The sequence below is a fragment of the Heptranchias perlo genome, chromosome 18 (assembly GCF_035084215.1).
Source record: "Heptranchias perlo isolate sHepPer1 chromosome 18, sHepPer1.hap1, whole genome shotgun sequence".
NCBI classification, from domain to species: Eukaryota; Metazoa; Chordata; class Chondrichthyes; order Hexanchiformes; family Hexanchidae; genus Heptranchias; species Heptranchias perlo.
The window spans coordinates 39,847,886-39,865,265 of record NC_090342.1 but is presented as its reverse complement, the minus strand read 5'-3'; the positions used below and the strand labels follow the sequence as shown (position 1 = coordinate 39,865,265).

Genomic DNA, 17,380 nt, shown 5'->3' with positions numbered 1-17,380 from the left:
TATCATTTAGCTCTGGACAAATTCCCTGACAAAATAGTGAACAACTGCTCTACCCTGATATTATTGTATCATGTTACCCAACAACTTGTGTAAACTGGATGATTTAGAAGAGATGGCTTTACCCAAAGAGGCAATCATAATGCTATATGTGTTAGCATAGTGATGGAACTGGAGAATATCATCACTGTGAGATGTGAGATCCTCTTTAAATGTTTTTGTCATCTTGTTAGCTATTTTTTTACTAAATATATATTTGTATTTCTTTTTCCTTTTGTATTGTGTATGAAATATGTGCCTTCTCTATTTTGAATTCCTAATTACATCTCTTCTGATGCAGGTTATTGCACTCTATCTCTCCTTGGGAAAAAGTGTGAGTGATATCACTAGAGCAGTAGGCTATTGTTAGATTATGCCATATGCTTCTCTTATGTTGCTATGGGAGGGGTCTTGCCCTTCACCTGAGGCTGATGGATGATGATTGAGATGTGAATTATTTGTAGGGTTTAGTTTGGTGAAAGAATATAAGTAGATCCAGAAGCGGAATGTTCAGTAAAAGACCATATGCTGCAGTGTCCTCTCCAAAGCGCTGAAATCTGATCTGCAGTATTTTTTAAACAGCCCAATGGAAGGTTTCATTTCTATTTCTATTTCTATTTCTAAAACCCAAAATTTTATTGGCCTTTTTTAAGACTTTATCTACCTGGGAATCAGAGTGGGGTAAATTTGACTTTGGACCTAGTGTAAAATGTGCAATATCGGCTCGGTCGCCCGTTAAACATCTCCTGATTTTCGCTTACATAAGAACATAAGAAATAGGAGCAGGAGTAGGCCAATCGGCCCCTCGAGCCTGCTCCGCCATTCAATAAGATCATGGCTGATCTGATCCTAACCTCAAATTTAAATTCATGTCCAATTTCCTGCCCACTCCCCGTAACCCCTAATTCCCTTCTAGGAAACTGTCTATTTCTGTTTTAAATTTATTTAATGATGTATCTTCCACAGCTTCCTGGGGCAGCAAATTCCACAGACCTACTACCCTCTGAGTGAAGAAGTTTCTCCTCATCTCAGTTTTGAAAGAGCAGCCCCTTATTCTAAGATTATGCCCCCTAGTTCTAGTTTCACCCATCCTTGGGAACATCCTTACCGCATCCACCCGATCAAGACCCTTCACAATCTTATATGTTTCAATAAGATCGCCTCTCATTCTTCTGAACTCCAATGAGTAGAGTCCCAATCTACTCAACCTCTCCTCATACGTCCACCCCCTCATCCCCGGGATTAAACGAGTGAACCTTCTTTGTACTGCCTCGAGAGCAAGTATGTCTTTTCTTAAGTATGGACACCAAAACTGTATGCAGTATTCCAGTTACGGTCTCACCAATACCTTATATAACTGCAGCAATACTTCCCTGTTTTTATATTCTATCCCCCTGGCAATAAAAGCCAACATTCTGTTGGCCTTCTTGATCACTGCTGCACCTGCATACTAACTTTTTGATTTTCTTGCACTAGGACCCCCAGATCCCTTTGTACTGCAGTACTTTCCAGTTTCTCGCCATTAAGATAATAACTTGCTCTCTGATTTTTCCTGCCAAAGTACATAACCTCACATTTTCCAATATTGTATTGCATCTGCCAAATCTCCGCCCACTCACCCAGCCTGTCTATATCCCCTTGTAGGTTTTTATGTCCTCCTCACTCTCTATTTTCCCTCCCATCTTTGTATCATCTGCAAACTTTGATATGTTACACTCGGTCCCCTCCTCCAAATCGTTAATATAGATTGTAAAGAGTTGGGGACCCAGCACCGACCCCTGTGGAACACCACTGGCTACTGGTTGCCAGTCCGAGAATGAACCATTTATCCCAACTCTCTGCTTCCTGTTAGATAACCAATCCTCCACCCATGCCAGAATATTACCCCAATCCAGTAATTCTTTATCTTGAGCAATAATCTTTTATGTGGCACCTTGTCGAATGCCTTCTCGAAGTCTAAATACACTACGTCCACTGGTTCCCCTTTATCCACCCTGTACGTTATGTCCTCAAAGAACTCAAGCAAAGAACTCAGACATGACTTCCCCTTCGTAAAGCCATGCTGACTTTGTCCTATTAAATTATGTTTATCCAAATGTTCCGCTCCTGTCTCCTTAATAATAGACTCCAAAATTTTACCCACCACAGATGTTAGGCTAACTGGTCTTTAATTTCCAGCCTTCTGCCTACTAACCTTTTTAAATAAGGGTGTTACATTAGCAGTTTTCCAATCTGCCGGGACCTTTGCCGAGTCCAGAGAATTTTGGAAAATTATTACCAAAGCATCCACAATCCCTCCTGCCACTTCCCTCAAGACCCTAGGATGTAAGCCATCAGGTCCAGGGGATTTATCCACCTTGAGTCCCATTAATTTACTGAGTACCAATTCCTTAGTGATTTTAATCGTATTTAGCTCCTCCTCCCCTAGAGCCCCCTGTTTGTCCAGTGTTGGGATGTTCTTAGTGTCCTCTACCGTAAAGACTGAAACAAAATATTTGTTCAGCATTTTTGCCATCTCCATGTTTCCCACCATTAATTTCCCGTTCTCATCCTCTAAGGGACCTACGTTTGCCTTAGCCACCCTTTTTCTTTTTATATAACTATAGAAACTCTTGCTATCTGTTTTTATATTTTTTGCTAATTTATTTTCATAATCTATCTTCCCTTTCTTAATCAATCCTTTAGTTACTTTTTGCTGTCTTTTGAAGACTTCCCAATCTTCTATCCTCCCACTAAGTTTGGCTACCTTATATGTCCTTGTTTTTAGTCGGATACTAGCCTTAATTTCTTTACTTAGCCACGGATGGCTATCATTTCTTTTACACCCTTTTTTCCTCAGTGGAATATATTTTTTTGGAAAGTTGTAAAATAACTCCTTAAATGAACACCACTGCTCATGTACCATCTTACCCTTTAATCTATTTTCTCAGTCCACTTTAATCAATTCCGCTCTCATACCATCATAGTCTCCTTTATTCAAGCTCAGTACGCTTGTTTGAGAACCAACCTTCTCACCCTCTAATTGGATATGGAATGTAACTCATTCCAAGGGGATCCTTAACTAGGACATTATTAATTAATCCTGGCTCATCACACAGGACCAGGTCCAAGGTTGCCTGCCCCCTTGTAGGATCAATTACATACTGCTCAAGAAATCCATCCCTAATACACTCAATAAACTCTTCCTCAAGGCTGCCCTGCCCAATTTGATTTGTCCAGTTAATATGATAGTTAAAATCCCCCATAATTATAGCTGTTCCCTTATTACATGCCCTGACTATTTCCTGATTAATACTTCTTCCAGCAGAGTTGCAACTATTAGGAGGTCTATATACTACGCCCACTAGTGTTTTTTTTCCCCTTATTATTCCTTATCTGTACCCAAACTGTTTCATTGTCCTGATCCTTTGTCCCAATATCATTTCTCTGTATTACAGTGATTCCTTCCTTTATTAACATAGCCTCCCCTTCCTTCCTGCCTGTCCTTCCTGATTGTTAAATACCCTGGCATATTTAATTCCCAGTCGTTGTCACCCTGCAGCCAAGTTTCTGTAATGGCCACAAGATCATACCCATACGTAGTTATTTGTGCCGTTAATTCGTCCATTTTGTTACGAATGCTATGTGCATTCAGATAAAGAACTTTCATATATGTTTTGTGACACTTAGTTCCTGCTTTTTCCTTTTTTAACACTTTACCTTTTACTCCATACCTTCTGTCCCTTCCTGACACGCTTTCCTCTGTCTCCCTGCTCAGGTTCCCAACCCCCTGCCACAGATTTGATGCTGGGTTAATCGCCTTACGCCTTCTAGTTTTTATTTTATCTGTTGTGCCTAAAGTACCCTTTCTTTCCGCTGCTCTACGCTTTTCCCTTTCACTTGTTCTTGAACAACTGTTTGTACTATTTGTATTGTAGATTTCCCCTGGGTCTTCCCCTCTCTTGCTGCTCTCAACTTTATTCTCTTCTGACTCCCCGCTCAGGTTCCCATCCCCCTGCCACTTTGGTTAAAACCTTCCCCAACAGCACTAGCAAACACCCCCGCGAGGACATTGGTCCCGGTCCTGCTCGGGTGTAACCCGTCACACTTGTACAGGTCCCACCTTTCCCAGAACCGGTCCCAATGTCCCAGGAATCTAAATCCCTCCCTCCTACACTATCCCTGCAGCCATGCATTCATCTGGTCTATTCTCCTGTTCCTATACTTACTAGCATGTGGCACCGGTAGTAATCCTGAGATCACTACCTTTGAAGTCCTGCTTTTTAATTTATTTCCTAACTCCTTAAATTCACCTTGCAGGACCTCATCCCTTTTTTTTAACCTATGTCGTTGGTACCAATATGGACCATGACTACGTTAACTTCAATTGAAACAAAAATCAGGCAAGTGTGTTTTACACTATCATCCAAAGTCAAAATTACCCCCAGGCTCTCAAGAGGGCTGGGAGAATTAATCCCTTCCCCTTTCTTTAGGTATCTGTGCCTGGAACCTTTCAGCAGTCAAGAGAGTAGGCAGACTACCTGGTCCCAGGTTGTTGTAACACCAGTTGTGTTAGAATGGTCTGGAGTAACCCACCCCCCATTTATTCCCATACTGCTTCTGTTAAGTGTCTCTGCTTAACCAAGAACTCTGTGTATACTAATCTTAGCACTCCATGGTACTGTTTAATGAAGCACCACACTTGTCTGCCTTCCAGAAGGAACCATTTAAAATTTGGTGATACAGTGGTGCAAATATCACACCAATGATTTTGCATCACACTACTGTTCCTCCATGACTGCATGGTAATAATACAATGCCATCAAAAGCTTCCAACTAATTTAAATGAAAAAAATACGCAAATGTTTTTAAATCCATTTTTTAGAAATATTTGTAATTCTTTTTTAAAAAAACAGATACTTGGGGAATGGAGAGTGAAATAAGTGAAGGGTACAGAATGTTTCCTGTACTTACAGGCACCGTGGATACCCCATTCTTTCCCAGTCTGGTTGTAAAATGTGACAAGTCCAGTGGTGCAATGTGCCTGATTATGTATATATTATTATAATGTGGCTCCATGCAAAGTTACAAAATATATGGTTGGGCTGAAGTCTAGAAAATTTAAAACAAGAAATATCCATGCAAATTGTTTAAAAAGCCCTTGGTCTACCCACTGCCATCTTAACCATTACAAATTTATCACTGTAATAGCAGCAAAGTCCCCGCCCACCTCATTCATTACTTGATGAAGAGATTGTAAGCCAGCTAAAAATGTATTACTTGGCAGCAATATTTATGATATCCCAAACAGTAGTGTAGTGTAACCATACAGTATGTCCCTGCTTTCCTCCTTCTTTGGGGCCAATCATATTTCTTTGACATACAAAGTATCTGGATATTTAATATCTGGATATTTAATTCAAATATAAAATTCAGTAATTCTGCTGAGTGTTCACAATGTCATATCACCCATGCAGCTTCGCTAGTTGACATGCACTGCTGGATTCTGAGCTTTTGCTGTCCTTTTCATTGAGCTGATGGTCTGTATAGAGTGACTCGACCTCCTTCCAGCAATGTTCCCATTATCTTGGATGAGAGAGTCCCTCCCTCACCCTTCCTCCCAGCATCCTTCCTTCTCTTTTGCCCCCTTTGGTGTTGAATAGGGAGGGAAATTTTTGATTGAAAATGTTCTGCTTCACTAATAAGAGGCTGCTGCTCTTTTACATCAACTGCTTCAATAATGACTTTTTTCCACTGCCGATTGTTCTGCTTCATTTCTGAAAAAGTACTTTCAAAGCAAATTCATTTATTTTAAAAAGAAGAAATTCTGTACTCTAGAAGTTAATATATTCAGGGTTACTCCCATTTTTCTCACCTTGGAAAAATAATGAGCATTCTCTTAAAAAGTGAAAAGAGTGTTGGGTGCACATAAGCACAGAGCAGATGTTGGAAGATGTTGAGAATGCTGTAGCTCCTCACTGCAGCACGACTCCCATGAGGTAACCCTAAGCTGTCAATTAGTCTGCTAATCATCTGCTTTAGTTGTCTTTTGTGTACCATGAAATAAAGGTAACTAATCTTTTTCCTTGAGGGTAAAAGAAAACGTCATGATTTTTGAATGTTATTCATGCAACCATTTCTCAAGTTATGTTTTTTTTAAATTAATGACTGAATATTTTTATTTATTGGCTGAGTATGTTCATATGCACAGAAGCAGCAGCAGCTTATCAGGTTTCTGAAGACAATAATTTCCTGTGGCCACAAAGCAGGTTTTATATTTTTGTGTTCTGCATGACTATTTCAGATGGGTTAACTTTATTTAAGACAAGAGGTATCTGCTGGTGCCATTGTCAAATACAGCACAATTGGAGGGATAGTGCCCCTTCTGGCAGAGGCTTGGTATAGCACATAATTTGGTTCCCAGTCCTTTATCAGTCCCATGGTGCCTAGTGTACATGCCAATCCATTATTTTAGTTTACTTTTCCAAAGAATTTTTTAAAAAATTCAGGATGATAGCAAGCTAACATTTTAAAAAAACACAAGTATCCTATGGATTAATGAATGTCACATACAACGTTATGACAATTTTCACTCTCTGTGATGTATTTCACCAAGAATAATGGCAACAATTTACCAAAATTAATACGTTAAACTATCATATCTGATTCTTTCCCCCTTCCAACCTCAGTCTTCTCTCCTTCTCTCCTGAAAACACTGACACACATTTCATGGGAACCTGCCACCTTCTGAAATAAAACCAGGAAGTGCTGGAAGTACACAGCAGATCTGTCAGCATTTGACTAGAAAACAGACAAGTCACTGTATTGCTTAAAGACTGAGTTATGATAAAAGAAAATAAGCTCTCTACCCAAAATTGTCTTTTCTCTTTACAGATGCTGACAGACCTGCTCTATTTTTTCAGATTTTCTGATTTAACTTCAATATGAAAATAACAATGGATGTAGTAATAAAAAGATCAGATGCTCTTCAAATAATAATGGATATGGTTATGAAAAGATCAGATACCCTTAAAATAACCAAGATGCCTGGTCCAGAGAGTTTATATCCACAATCTTAAAGGAGTTGGGGGCTGCAATCAGTGAAGCTTTATCTGACATTATAGTAAGTTCACTAAATGCAGGAGAGATTCTGAAGGATTGGAAAGTGGCCAACACAACTGTGTATATTATTTTACAAAGGATCAGGAATAATTCCTGGAAACTACATACCTAGTATGTTGTAGGGAAAATCTTTGGAAAAATTTTGAGAGATCTAGTGGGCAATTATAACTTGTTAAACGATTTTTAGCATTGAAAGGAAAGAGGGATCCATTTTAAGTAATTTGCTGGGTGAGGGGCATGAAGACATCATTGACATGATGGGCAGGGAAGTTGCAGTCGTTATGTACTCGAAATTTCAGAAAGCTTTTCCTAAGGATCCATAGCAGTGATTAATGGCAAAGGTAAGGAGTCGTGGAATAGGAGGCAAGGTACGCCATTGGCTAGATAATTGGTTTAAATACATCAAACAGAGTGGCTGTAAATAGGAACCTTTCAGGCTGGAAAGAGTTTGAGTGGGGTGCCCCAGGCCTCAGTCTTGGGACCACTGCTATGTATATATTTATGTTCATGACTTGGCTGAGATGTACAGAAGCAGGTTCACCAAGTGTGCAGATGATGCCAAAGCTCAGGAAAGTGATCAAAAGGTTATTAGTGATAAATTCACAAAGCCACAGTAATGTACATTTTTTTTAAAAAAGGCAAAGTCCTGGGGTGCATTAGCGGAAGTGAAGAGTACAAAATTGTGTGAATCGTTGGTCAGACCCCATGTGCATCAACATAATCTTATATGACAACCATTCCCTTTCTGGACTTATGTTGACTTCTACACAATTACATTGTAACAAGAGTTAAAACCAATGACAGCATTTTCAAACCTTGAATATCAAGCAATCTCAGTGGTATACTTTTACTGGCTTCAACCACTGGTATAACTATTCACTAAATACTACCTGTCTAGTTGAGATATTTCATGTTAACAACTTTAGTCATGTACTAGCAAACAGTCTAATTAATGTAGAAAGTACTTTTAGGCCTGAAGTAAATCATTGCAGAACCTGAATACCATGTGCTTGCAAATCACAGGTTGAGACAGAGAACAGCAGAGGAGGGAACTTCACCAATTTCATTGGCTCCAGTTCCACCTCCACTATCAAAACTTTAAACATTTTTGCACAGAAGGACCGAAGCTCTGGGAACTGAACTCTGCACCTGCCCCTGGTGAACCAGGACCAGCTTAACATGTGATCAAATGGCTGATGAGCTTGTCAGCATTCTGACGCTTTGGTGCATGCCCGTACCCCTGTTAAGCTGATGATCTTGGTTTGATAACCAGCTCAGCTTCTGCCTGCCTGACGTTACCTGCTGCTTGTAGGCATGGTGTCTTGTGTGTTGTGGAAACCTCAACAGTTTCACCAGCATCAAGTGAATACTTGAGTGCCTTTTAAGCTTAAGAAGAACTATACGAATTAATGGCAAAATGAGATTACGTTTGCAAAGGGCTGAATGTTTGTTTGTATTCTGTCCAATCAGGTAGAATATGAAGGCCTCAAACATGAGATTAAACGTCTGGAAGAGGAGACGGTGCTGCTCAACAGCCAGCTGGAAGATGCCATCCGGTTAAAGGAGATTGCTGAACATCAGTTGGAGGAAGCTCTGGAGACTTTAAAGAATGAACGTGAGCAGAAGAACAACTTACGCAAGGAGCTCTCGCAGTATATCAACATGAGTGACAGCATGTACAACAACCACATAAACATCGCAGTTGATGGGCTAAAATTCTCAGAGGATAGCAATGAGCCTAACAATGAGGACAAAGTGAATGGGCACATCCATGGCTCTTTGGTAAAACTCAATGGTGATTACCGTACATCAAGTACCAGAAAAAATGACAACCCAGCTCTGGTCTCTGATCTGTTCAGTGAGCTCAACATTTCAGAAATGCAAAAACTTAAACAACAGCTTATACAGGTATGAACTCCATTCTCCTCTCCCTTCTCTCTTATCTTCTTCTCCCCCTTCTCTTTCATTTTCTCCTCCTGCTTTTCTTTCTTGCTTTCTCTTTCTGTTTTCCTCCTTTCTCGTTTTCTCCTCCTCATTTTTCTCCCTTCATCTCTTTATTTTCTCTTTTGCTCATTTTAGCGCTCTCTTTTATTGCTTCAAAAGTGCCGTATTAGTCTTTCATTCAGTAATATGCCAACATGTTCCAAGTTTTGTATCAGTCAGGTTTTGCTCTGATGTAAAGAGATTAAGACTAATCCTCCCCTGTACAAGTGTATATGTAGCCATAATGAATATCTTCACTTTTGTTAGTTTGTCAGAGAAATCTGTTGTGCCTTATGCCTTTGAACCATTGGTTAGAGGCATGAATAGGGACATTCCTGATGTGACACCATGAAGCTCCATTCTAGTTACACTGCTAATGGTGAGCTCCGTTCACAGCCCACCATTTCCTGTTTGTGATGCCACTGGTGTGGAACATCACAGTGTCACAACAGGTGATGGTCTATACACAATACTTGCTCTGAAGCTACTTTAAACCAGTTGTTTTCAAGCACATAAGTAAGAGGTGACTGAAAACACCACCAGGTGAACAGATCTCTTCCTTTGTGATGTTTGGGGATTGGGGGGAATTCAGTAGACTACACTTGCCCTTTATTGCTGTTTGGAATTGATTTTTTACAGTATTGAAAGTAAATACACTGTGTAAAAGTATCCCTCCCCACCTGTTGTATTTGCACTTTGCACAAGCAATAATCCAAATAATTCGAACAGCTGTCTGAGTTTAACAGTATTTGTGATGACTAACTTCTCTTTTACAACATTCATTTCTCAATTTTCATGCTTAAAATTAAAATGGCTATCAGAATCTCTTCAATTTGACACTTGATACTTGCATTATCACTTTGAAACACCTAAAAGTGCTTTTCACAATGAATTACTTGTGAAGTGCAAGAATTGTTTGCATTAATTAAATTCCAATTTCTGCAAACATTGTAGATTTCAGGGTTTAAAACATGAAGGTTCATGAAAGAAATAGAATATTCCACCAGTTGTTGTTATTTCTCTGGTTAGAAAGACCTTGCAATTCACTCACGAGCATGAGACCTGTGAATTTAGATTTTAAACACTCACTAAGTAAACCTAATAAACAATGCCTGTACCAATGCGCTAAACTCTGTATTTGGTGCTGTTTCCATTTGAGAGTGAATATACGGCCCTCATATATTATGAACATTGTAATGCTGCACACTTCTTAGATATAGAATCATAGAATGATACAGCACAGAAGGAGGCCATTCGGCCCATCGTGCCAGCTGTTTGGTAGAGCTATCCAATTAGCCCCATTCCCCTGCTCTGTCCCCATAGTGCTGCAAATTTTTCCTTTTCAAATAGATATCCAATTCCCTTTTAAAAGTTACTATTGAATCTGCTTCCACCACCCTTTCAGGCAGCGCACTCCAGTTCATAACAACTTGGTGCATAAAAATATTCTTCCCCCCCCAACCCCGGTTCTTTTGCAAGTATCTTAAATCTGTGTACCCTAGTTACCTACCCTCTTGCTAGTAGAAAATATGCATTTAAATTAATTTGAACTTTGGAATTAAGAAGTAACAGTGAACTGAACTCTGCAGTAACTGCATTCTTTGAGAACAAACAACTTTCAGCAGCCAACAGGAAGGAGCCTGGAGCATGGTTGAGGTGTGCATTAGATTTGTTGCTGCAAAATATATAACATGACATTTGGAATTTCCCCCCTTGAAAATCCCAGTCAAACAACAGAGAAAAGACAAGTGTGAAATGCTGCTTTAAATAGAGGAGAAAGGTTGCTTATATCTGGATAAAGTTGCCACTGCAGCAGTTCTTGAGATGACTTGTCGTCAATATGCATTCTGGCATTGATCCAAGTAGAAGTGCAAGTACTAAAACAGGAATTGGACAATCCGGTGCTCTCATCTCACTGGAAGTACACACTCTTCTCTTGCAAAGTACCGATAGACATTAATAAACTTGCAGAATGGATGTGTAATTGGCAAATAAATTTCAATATAGACAAGTGTGAGATGTTACATTTTGATAGGAAGAATAAGGAGGCCACATACTGCTTGGATAATAAGAGACTAAATGGGGTAGAGGAGCAGATGGATCTGGGAGTACAGATACACAAATCACGAAAAGTAGTGACGCAGGTAAGTAAGGCCATAAAAAAGGCAAACCAAGCACTGGGGCTCATTTTTGGAGGGACAGAACTGAAAAGCAGAGAAGTTATGTTAAACTTGTATAGAACCTTGGTTACATGGAGTACTGTGAACAGTTCTGGTTTCCATATTATAAAAAGTCTACAAGAGGCTCTGGAGAAGGTGCAAAAAAGATTTACTAGGATGATACCAGAACTGAGAGGTTATGCCTGTTAAGAAAGATTGAGGAGGCTGGGGCTTTTTTCTCTAGAAAAGAGAAGACTGAGGGGTGACCTGATGGAGAGCTTTAATATTATGAAGGGGTTTGATAGGGTAGTCGTAGAGAAGATGTTTCTACTTGCAGGGGAGATTAGAATTAGGGGTCATTAATGTAAGATAGTCACTAATAAATCCAATGGAGCATTCAGGAGAAACTTCTTTACCCAGAGAGTGGTTGGAATGTGGAACTCGCTACCACAAGGAGTATTTGCGGCGATTAGCATAGATACATTTAAGGGGAAGCTGGATAAACATATGAGGGAAAAAGGAATAGAAGGATATGCTGATAGGGTTGAATGAAGTAGTGAGGGAGGAGGCTCGTGTGGAGCATAAACACCGACATGGACCTATAGGGCCAAATGGCCAGTTTCTGTGCTGTACATTCTATGTAATTCTATGTAAAGTAATTTCTACTGGCATGCTGATTCAATAAAGCTTAATTTATCTTGCTGCACTACCACAGGCTTTCACAGAATCAAACAAAAATAATTGCTGCACCTCGACAGACACGTTTTTGAAAAGGTTCTTTGTCATTAAGTAAAAATTGTGGTTGTGCGACTCACTTTGTGCAATTCTTCCTCTAAATTCAATCGATGATGAATAAGGAGTAATAATTCTGGTTACCAACAATGGTCATCAGGCCCAGAAGGAGGCAAAATTACTTTTTATTGTCACTACAGGACACCAAGACTGAGTAACATGATTGAAGTAACGTACATTGTGGAAGTTAAAGGGATGTACTATTCGGACAGCGATCGCTGCCTAACTGGTTTGTTTACTATTTGTGGGATCAAGTAGGCTGTTGTATCGATCATTGCTCTGCAAGCCTCACGTTGCCATTGATACGTTGTCAATCAAGCCCATTGAAAAGAAACTGGTTACTACCTTAATTATGATTGTTTACCCCACATCCTCAGGGCTCCAGCTTCAGCTTTTTCATTCTCCAGCCAAAGATAGCAGGAGAATGTTATGGAGATGCAGCTTTCCCAATATCCATAGCATAGAAACATAGGAACAGGAGCAGGCCATTTAGCACCTTGAGCCTGTTCCACCATTCAGTGAGATCATGGCTGATCTGTGATCTTACCTCATATCCCTTAATACCTTTGGTTAACAAAAATCTATAAATCTCAGATTCAAAATTAATGGTTGAGCTAGCATCAACTGTCATTTATGGAAGAGAGTTCCAAACTTCTACCACCCTTTGCGTGTAGAAGTGTTTACTAATTTCACTCCTGAAAGTCCTGGCTCTAATTTTTAGGCTATGTCCCCTAGTCCTAGACTCCCCAACCAGCGGAAATAGTTTCTCTCTATCTACCCTATCAGTTCCCCTTAATATCTTGAAAACTTCGATCAAATCACCCCTTAATCTTCTAAATTCCAGGGAATACAACCCTAGTTTGTGTAATCTTTCCTTGTAATTTAACCCCTGGAGTCCAGGTACCATTCTGGTAAATCTACACTGCACTCCCTCCAAGGCCAATATATCCTTCCTAAGGTGCGGTGCCCAGAACTGAACACAGTACTCCAGGTGTGGTCTAACCAGGTGAGGTATCGCTGTAGCATAACTTCCACCCCCTTGTATTCTAGTCCTCTTAAATATAAAGGCCAGCATTGCAGTAGCCTTTTTAATTATTTTCTGTACCTGTCCAAAGACATTTTATTGATCAATGTACATGGACCCCTAAGTCTCTTTGGACCTCCACTGTTTCGTGCTTTTCACCATTCAGAAAGTACCCCAGTTATTGAATCCCCGACAACTATCACATCACGCTTCTCCTCCTTCCCCTTTTGGACAGCTTCCTGCTTCAGGGTGCCACGGTCAGCATTCTGGCTGTCCTTCCGGCAGTCTTTATCCTTATCCTCAGAAGTAGCAAGTACATCATACCTGTTGGATAGGATCAGTTTCTGCAGATCCTCGTTCTCTCTCTCACCTGGGTTCCCTTTACTCTATATACTATCAGTTACACCAACCCCGTTCTGATCCTGTACCCCTCTACGAGGAGTATCTGGAGCAAACTGTCCAGATACTCCTCCCCTCCCTTATGTGTCGGAGTGTCTCCAACTCACACTCCAGCTCAATGACTCTGAGCTGGAGAGATTCGAAGCGGAGACATCTGCTGAAGATGTGTTCACTTGGGACATTCTCAACGTCCACAAACTTCTACATACTGCAGTCCAGACACACAACCTGCTCTGCCATGTCTTGGTCTGTAGTTTACTTACAATGACTTTTTAGTCTGTTTTGGTTTTTCTTGCTTTTTAAAAAAAAAATTAGCATCTCCTTCCCCCTCTACACCTAATTCCCACTCTCACCAAATTCTCAAGTTCCCACTCGGTTCACAATCCACTCTCTTTGCGATCCGCTCTGTGCTTCAGTCCATTATAACTAAAGGCCCTATAATTTTAGTAGAGGTCTTTTGCTATAGTTCTGGATGCTGGAATATCCCCAGCTCCATAGCAGATGTGATACCATGAAATTCTGCTCTGAAATCTGGGGGGGGGGGGGGGATCTGTCCACAGGCACCCCCCATTCTCAGCCATCATGGCACCGCAATTGAAACTCATGATGCCCCATTTGGAAGGGTTGCTCTGACCACCAGTTCAGAATACTAAAAAATAAGGGATGCCTGAGAGATATCAGTAAAACATTTCTTAATGACGTATAGGATTATGGGACACTTCATCAGATTGTATTAACCTATTATAGATATTTAGAAAACAACCATTAGATCCATTCTCCAATTTAAAAAGGTACACTGCTCTCCAGCACATGAGGTGCAATCAGAGGAGGTGCCTGTGGCATGAAGCTCGATCAAATTTGGAGGACAAATTCAATGACTGAAGCTAAAGTACACTCTGGCCTATTCCTTGCAGAATGCACAGTTGTAAATGGCACTGAGGAAACAGGATAGATATGTCAGAGAAGTAACATCGTGAAAAGAGACATGAGCAAGAGAAAGTATGATAATAGGTCATTGAGTAAAAGCACTCGTTCATCAAAAAAAAGCGCAGCGCAGTAGAAGTTTGGAAGCCTAAGAAATATTGGAAGTCCCTTCTGAAGTCAAAGTTTATTAATATTGTAACTGTAGGATTGAGGCTTTTCATATAACTTGCCCCTTTGTAGAAACAGCCCCATCGTCTGTCTGTGTCTGTCTCGCTCGCTCGCTCTCTCTCACTCGCACCCCAAGACCACGCAAAGCACTAAAATGAGAAATAGACCTGTCTTTGAGTTACTACCGCGAGTCTAAAACAAACTTTCCCAAGTTGCAAGTGATAGGTTCCAATTCTAGCTGCATACAGACAATGTTGTAGGTTGTCCAAGATGAACGAAAGGTCCCTGTTGTTCTGATTTGAAGTGTGTCCTGCAGATTTCTCTATTTGTATTTTTTATGTGTGTGTGTATGTGTGTATATATATATATATATATATATATAATACACAAAATGCTACACTTTTTATACAGATCTTCCATTTTGTTTTCTACATGCTTATCAGGGTACACTTTAGAAGAGTTTGCTACAGCTCAACAGGTGGTACATTTGGAAAAATTCTGTTCTACCATTTACAATAAGATGAGGACTGCTTGAAGAGTTTAGAGGGTGATATTGTGTAATGAACAAAATGTGAAAGGAATCACATGAAATGCTTGTATCAGACCATCTAGAACATTTTGGAGATTGCCATTTCTGAGCAGCTGTGTGTATCCAAATCTGATGGGCATGCACAGTTGTTGAATTTTCTCTGCCATGTAAACAGACAAAAATTTAGTAGCAAGGACATCAGGTTATGTTCCATTGGAAGTGATCTAAATGGGTATCAGATTAAGTAATGGAGGTCTGCATTGTGATCCCGATGCACTATTTTGTCCACTTCCAAAATGTACCATTAGAGGAACATAATGTGTGTCTAAAAGTGCTTCCAACATGTATCTGAAAGTCCTTACCATAATATAACTGCCCCAATTTATTATTTACCCTTTACTGCAGGTAGAGCGAGAAAAAGCCATCCTCTTGGTCAATCTTCAGGAATCACAGACACAACTGGAACATACCAAGGGCGCACTGACTGAGCAACATGAACGAGTTCATAGTCTGACCGAGCACGTCAATGCAATGAGGAGACTTCAGGTCAACAAGGAGTTAAAGACCGACCTTGAAAATGAGAAAGGGCGAGAGTCTGGGGAAGAAACCCATGATTATGAAGTGGACATAAATGGACTAGAAATTCTTGAATGCAAGTATAAAGTAGCGATCACGGAGGTAATCGATCTCAAAGCTGAACTCAAATGCTTGAAGGAAAAATACAACAAGTGTGTGGAGACATACACAGAGGAAAAGACAAAATACGAAAACCGCATGCAAGAGCTGGATGAGCAGGTGAGCTGTCTGGAGAAAATGAACAAAGAGTACAATGAAAAAATAACACATATTGAAACAGAAATGAAGACACTGACAGACATGGCAAATGAGGGTCATAATACGCTCAACACAGCCCAGGATGAACTGGTAACTTTTAGTGAGGAACTTGCACAGCTCTATCACCATGTTTGCTTGTGTAATAATGAAACCCCTAACAGGGTCATGCTGGACTATTACAGGCAGAGCAGGGTTACCCGTAGTGGAAGCCTGAAGGGACCAGATGATCCGAGGGGAATTTTGTCTCCACGACTTGCCCGAAGAGGCATGGCCTCGCCAGTTGACTTGAGGAACTCTCCGGACCATTCTTCGAAAGACAATGTGGAGGCTGGTAAAGAAAATGCACAACAGAGCCCCACAAAAATATCCAGCATCACGGTAACGCCTGTAATAACTGCTCCTCCCTCTTCCCCTGTTTCCGACGCTAGTGACATCAGAAAAGAGCCCATGAACATCTACAACCTGAATGCCATCATAAGGGACCAGATCAAACATCTGCAGAAGGCGGTAGACCGATCTTTGCAGCTGTCACGGCAAAGGGCAGCTGTACGGGAGCTGGCGCCAATGATCGATAAAGACAAAGAGGTTCTAATGGAAGAGATCCTGAAACTGAAATCGCTGCTGAGTACTAAACGCGAGCAGATAGCAACTTTACGGACAGTTCTGAAGGCCAATAAGCAGGTAGGGTCGTGCAAGCAGAAGTAAGGTCCTGAACTTCTACACTTGCTTTGACTGTTTTGTACTCGCGTGTAGTTTTCTGGTTCAGTTGTGTCCATTGGGAGAGTGATGTAACCTCAATGAAGGAGGATGTAACAAATTAAATAACTACGCACCAGTGAGTTTAACATCAATACTGGGAAAATTACTAGAGTGTATTATTAGGGATAGAGTAAGTGAATATGAGCTGAAAGAGAAAGTCAGCATGGTTTTGTGAAAGGCTGGCCATGTTTAAGCTAATAGAGTTCTTTGATAGAATCACAAAGCTGGTGGATGGAGGCAGACCAATGGATGTCATATGCAATGATTTTTAACAGGCATTTCATAAAGCTCTACGCAAAGGTTGTTACCTGAAATTGGGGTGAATGGAATTGGAGGTAAACTTGTGGCATTGATGGGAAATTATTTGGGAGATAGGAGGAAGAGAACTGTAATAAAAGGGACATGCTCAGGTAGACAGCCAGAGATAAGTAGTGTGCCCCAGTGATTGGTGCTGGGGTCCTAGTTTTTCAATCTAAATATAAATAATCTCAATTTTGGAATCGAGTTGAGTATATCTAGGTTTGCAGGTGATACTAATCTAGGAGCTAGATTGAATTATGAAGATGAGAGCAGAAAATTGAAAAAGGGCACAGATGAAGTAAGTGAGTAGAACAATTGCAGATAAAGTTTAATGTAACTAAGGGTGAGAGTAGCTTAGTACATAACAATGTT

At 40.4% G+C, this 17,380-nt stretch overlaps 1 protein-coding gene across 1 annotated transcript in view; it reads left to right on the top strand.

Annotated features, from left to right (window-relative positions):
• LOC137334787 (protein bicaudal D homolog 1-like) overlaps positions 1-17,380 on the top strand; it is a 252,771-nt gene that overhangs the window by 170,498 nt on the left and 64,893 nt on the right. The window contains exons 4-5 of the mRNA XM_067999759.1: positions 8,608-9,045; positions 15,521-16,630. Coding sequence (XP_067855860.1) covers positions 8,608-9,045; positions 15,521-16,630 — 1,548 coding nt within the window. The remainder of the gene's footprint in view (positions 1-8,607; positions 9,046-15,520; positions 16,631-17,380) is intronic.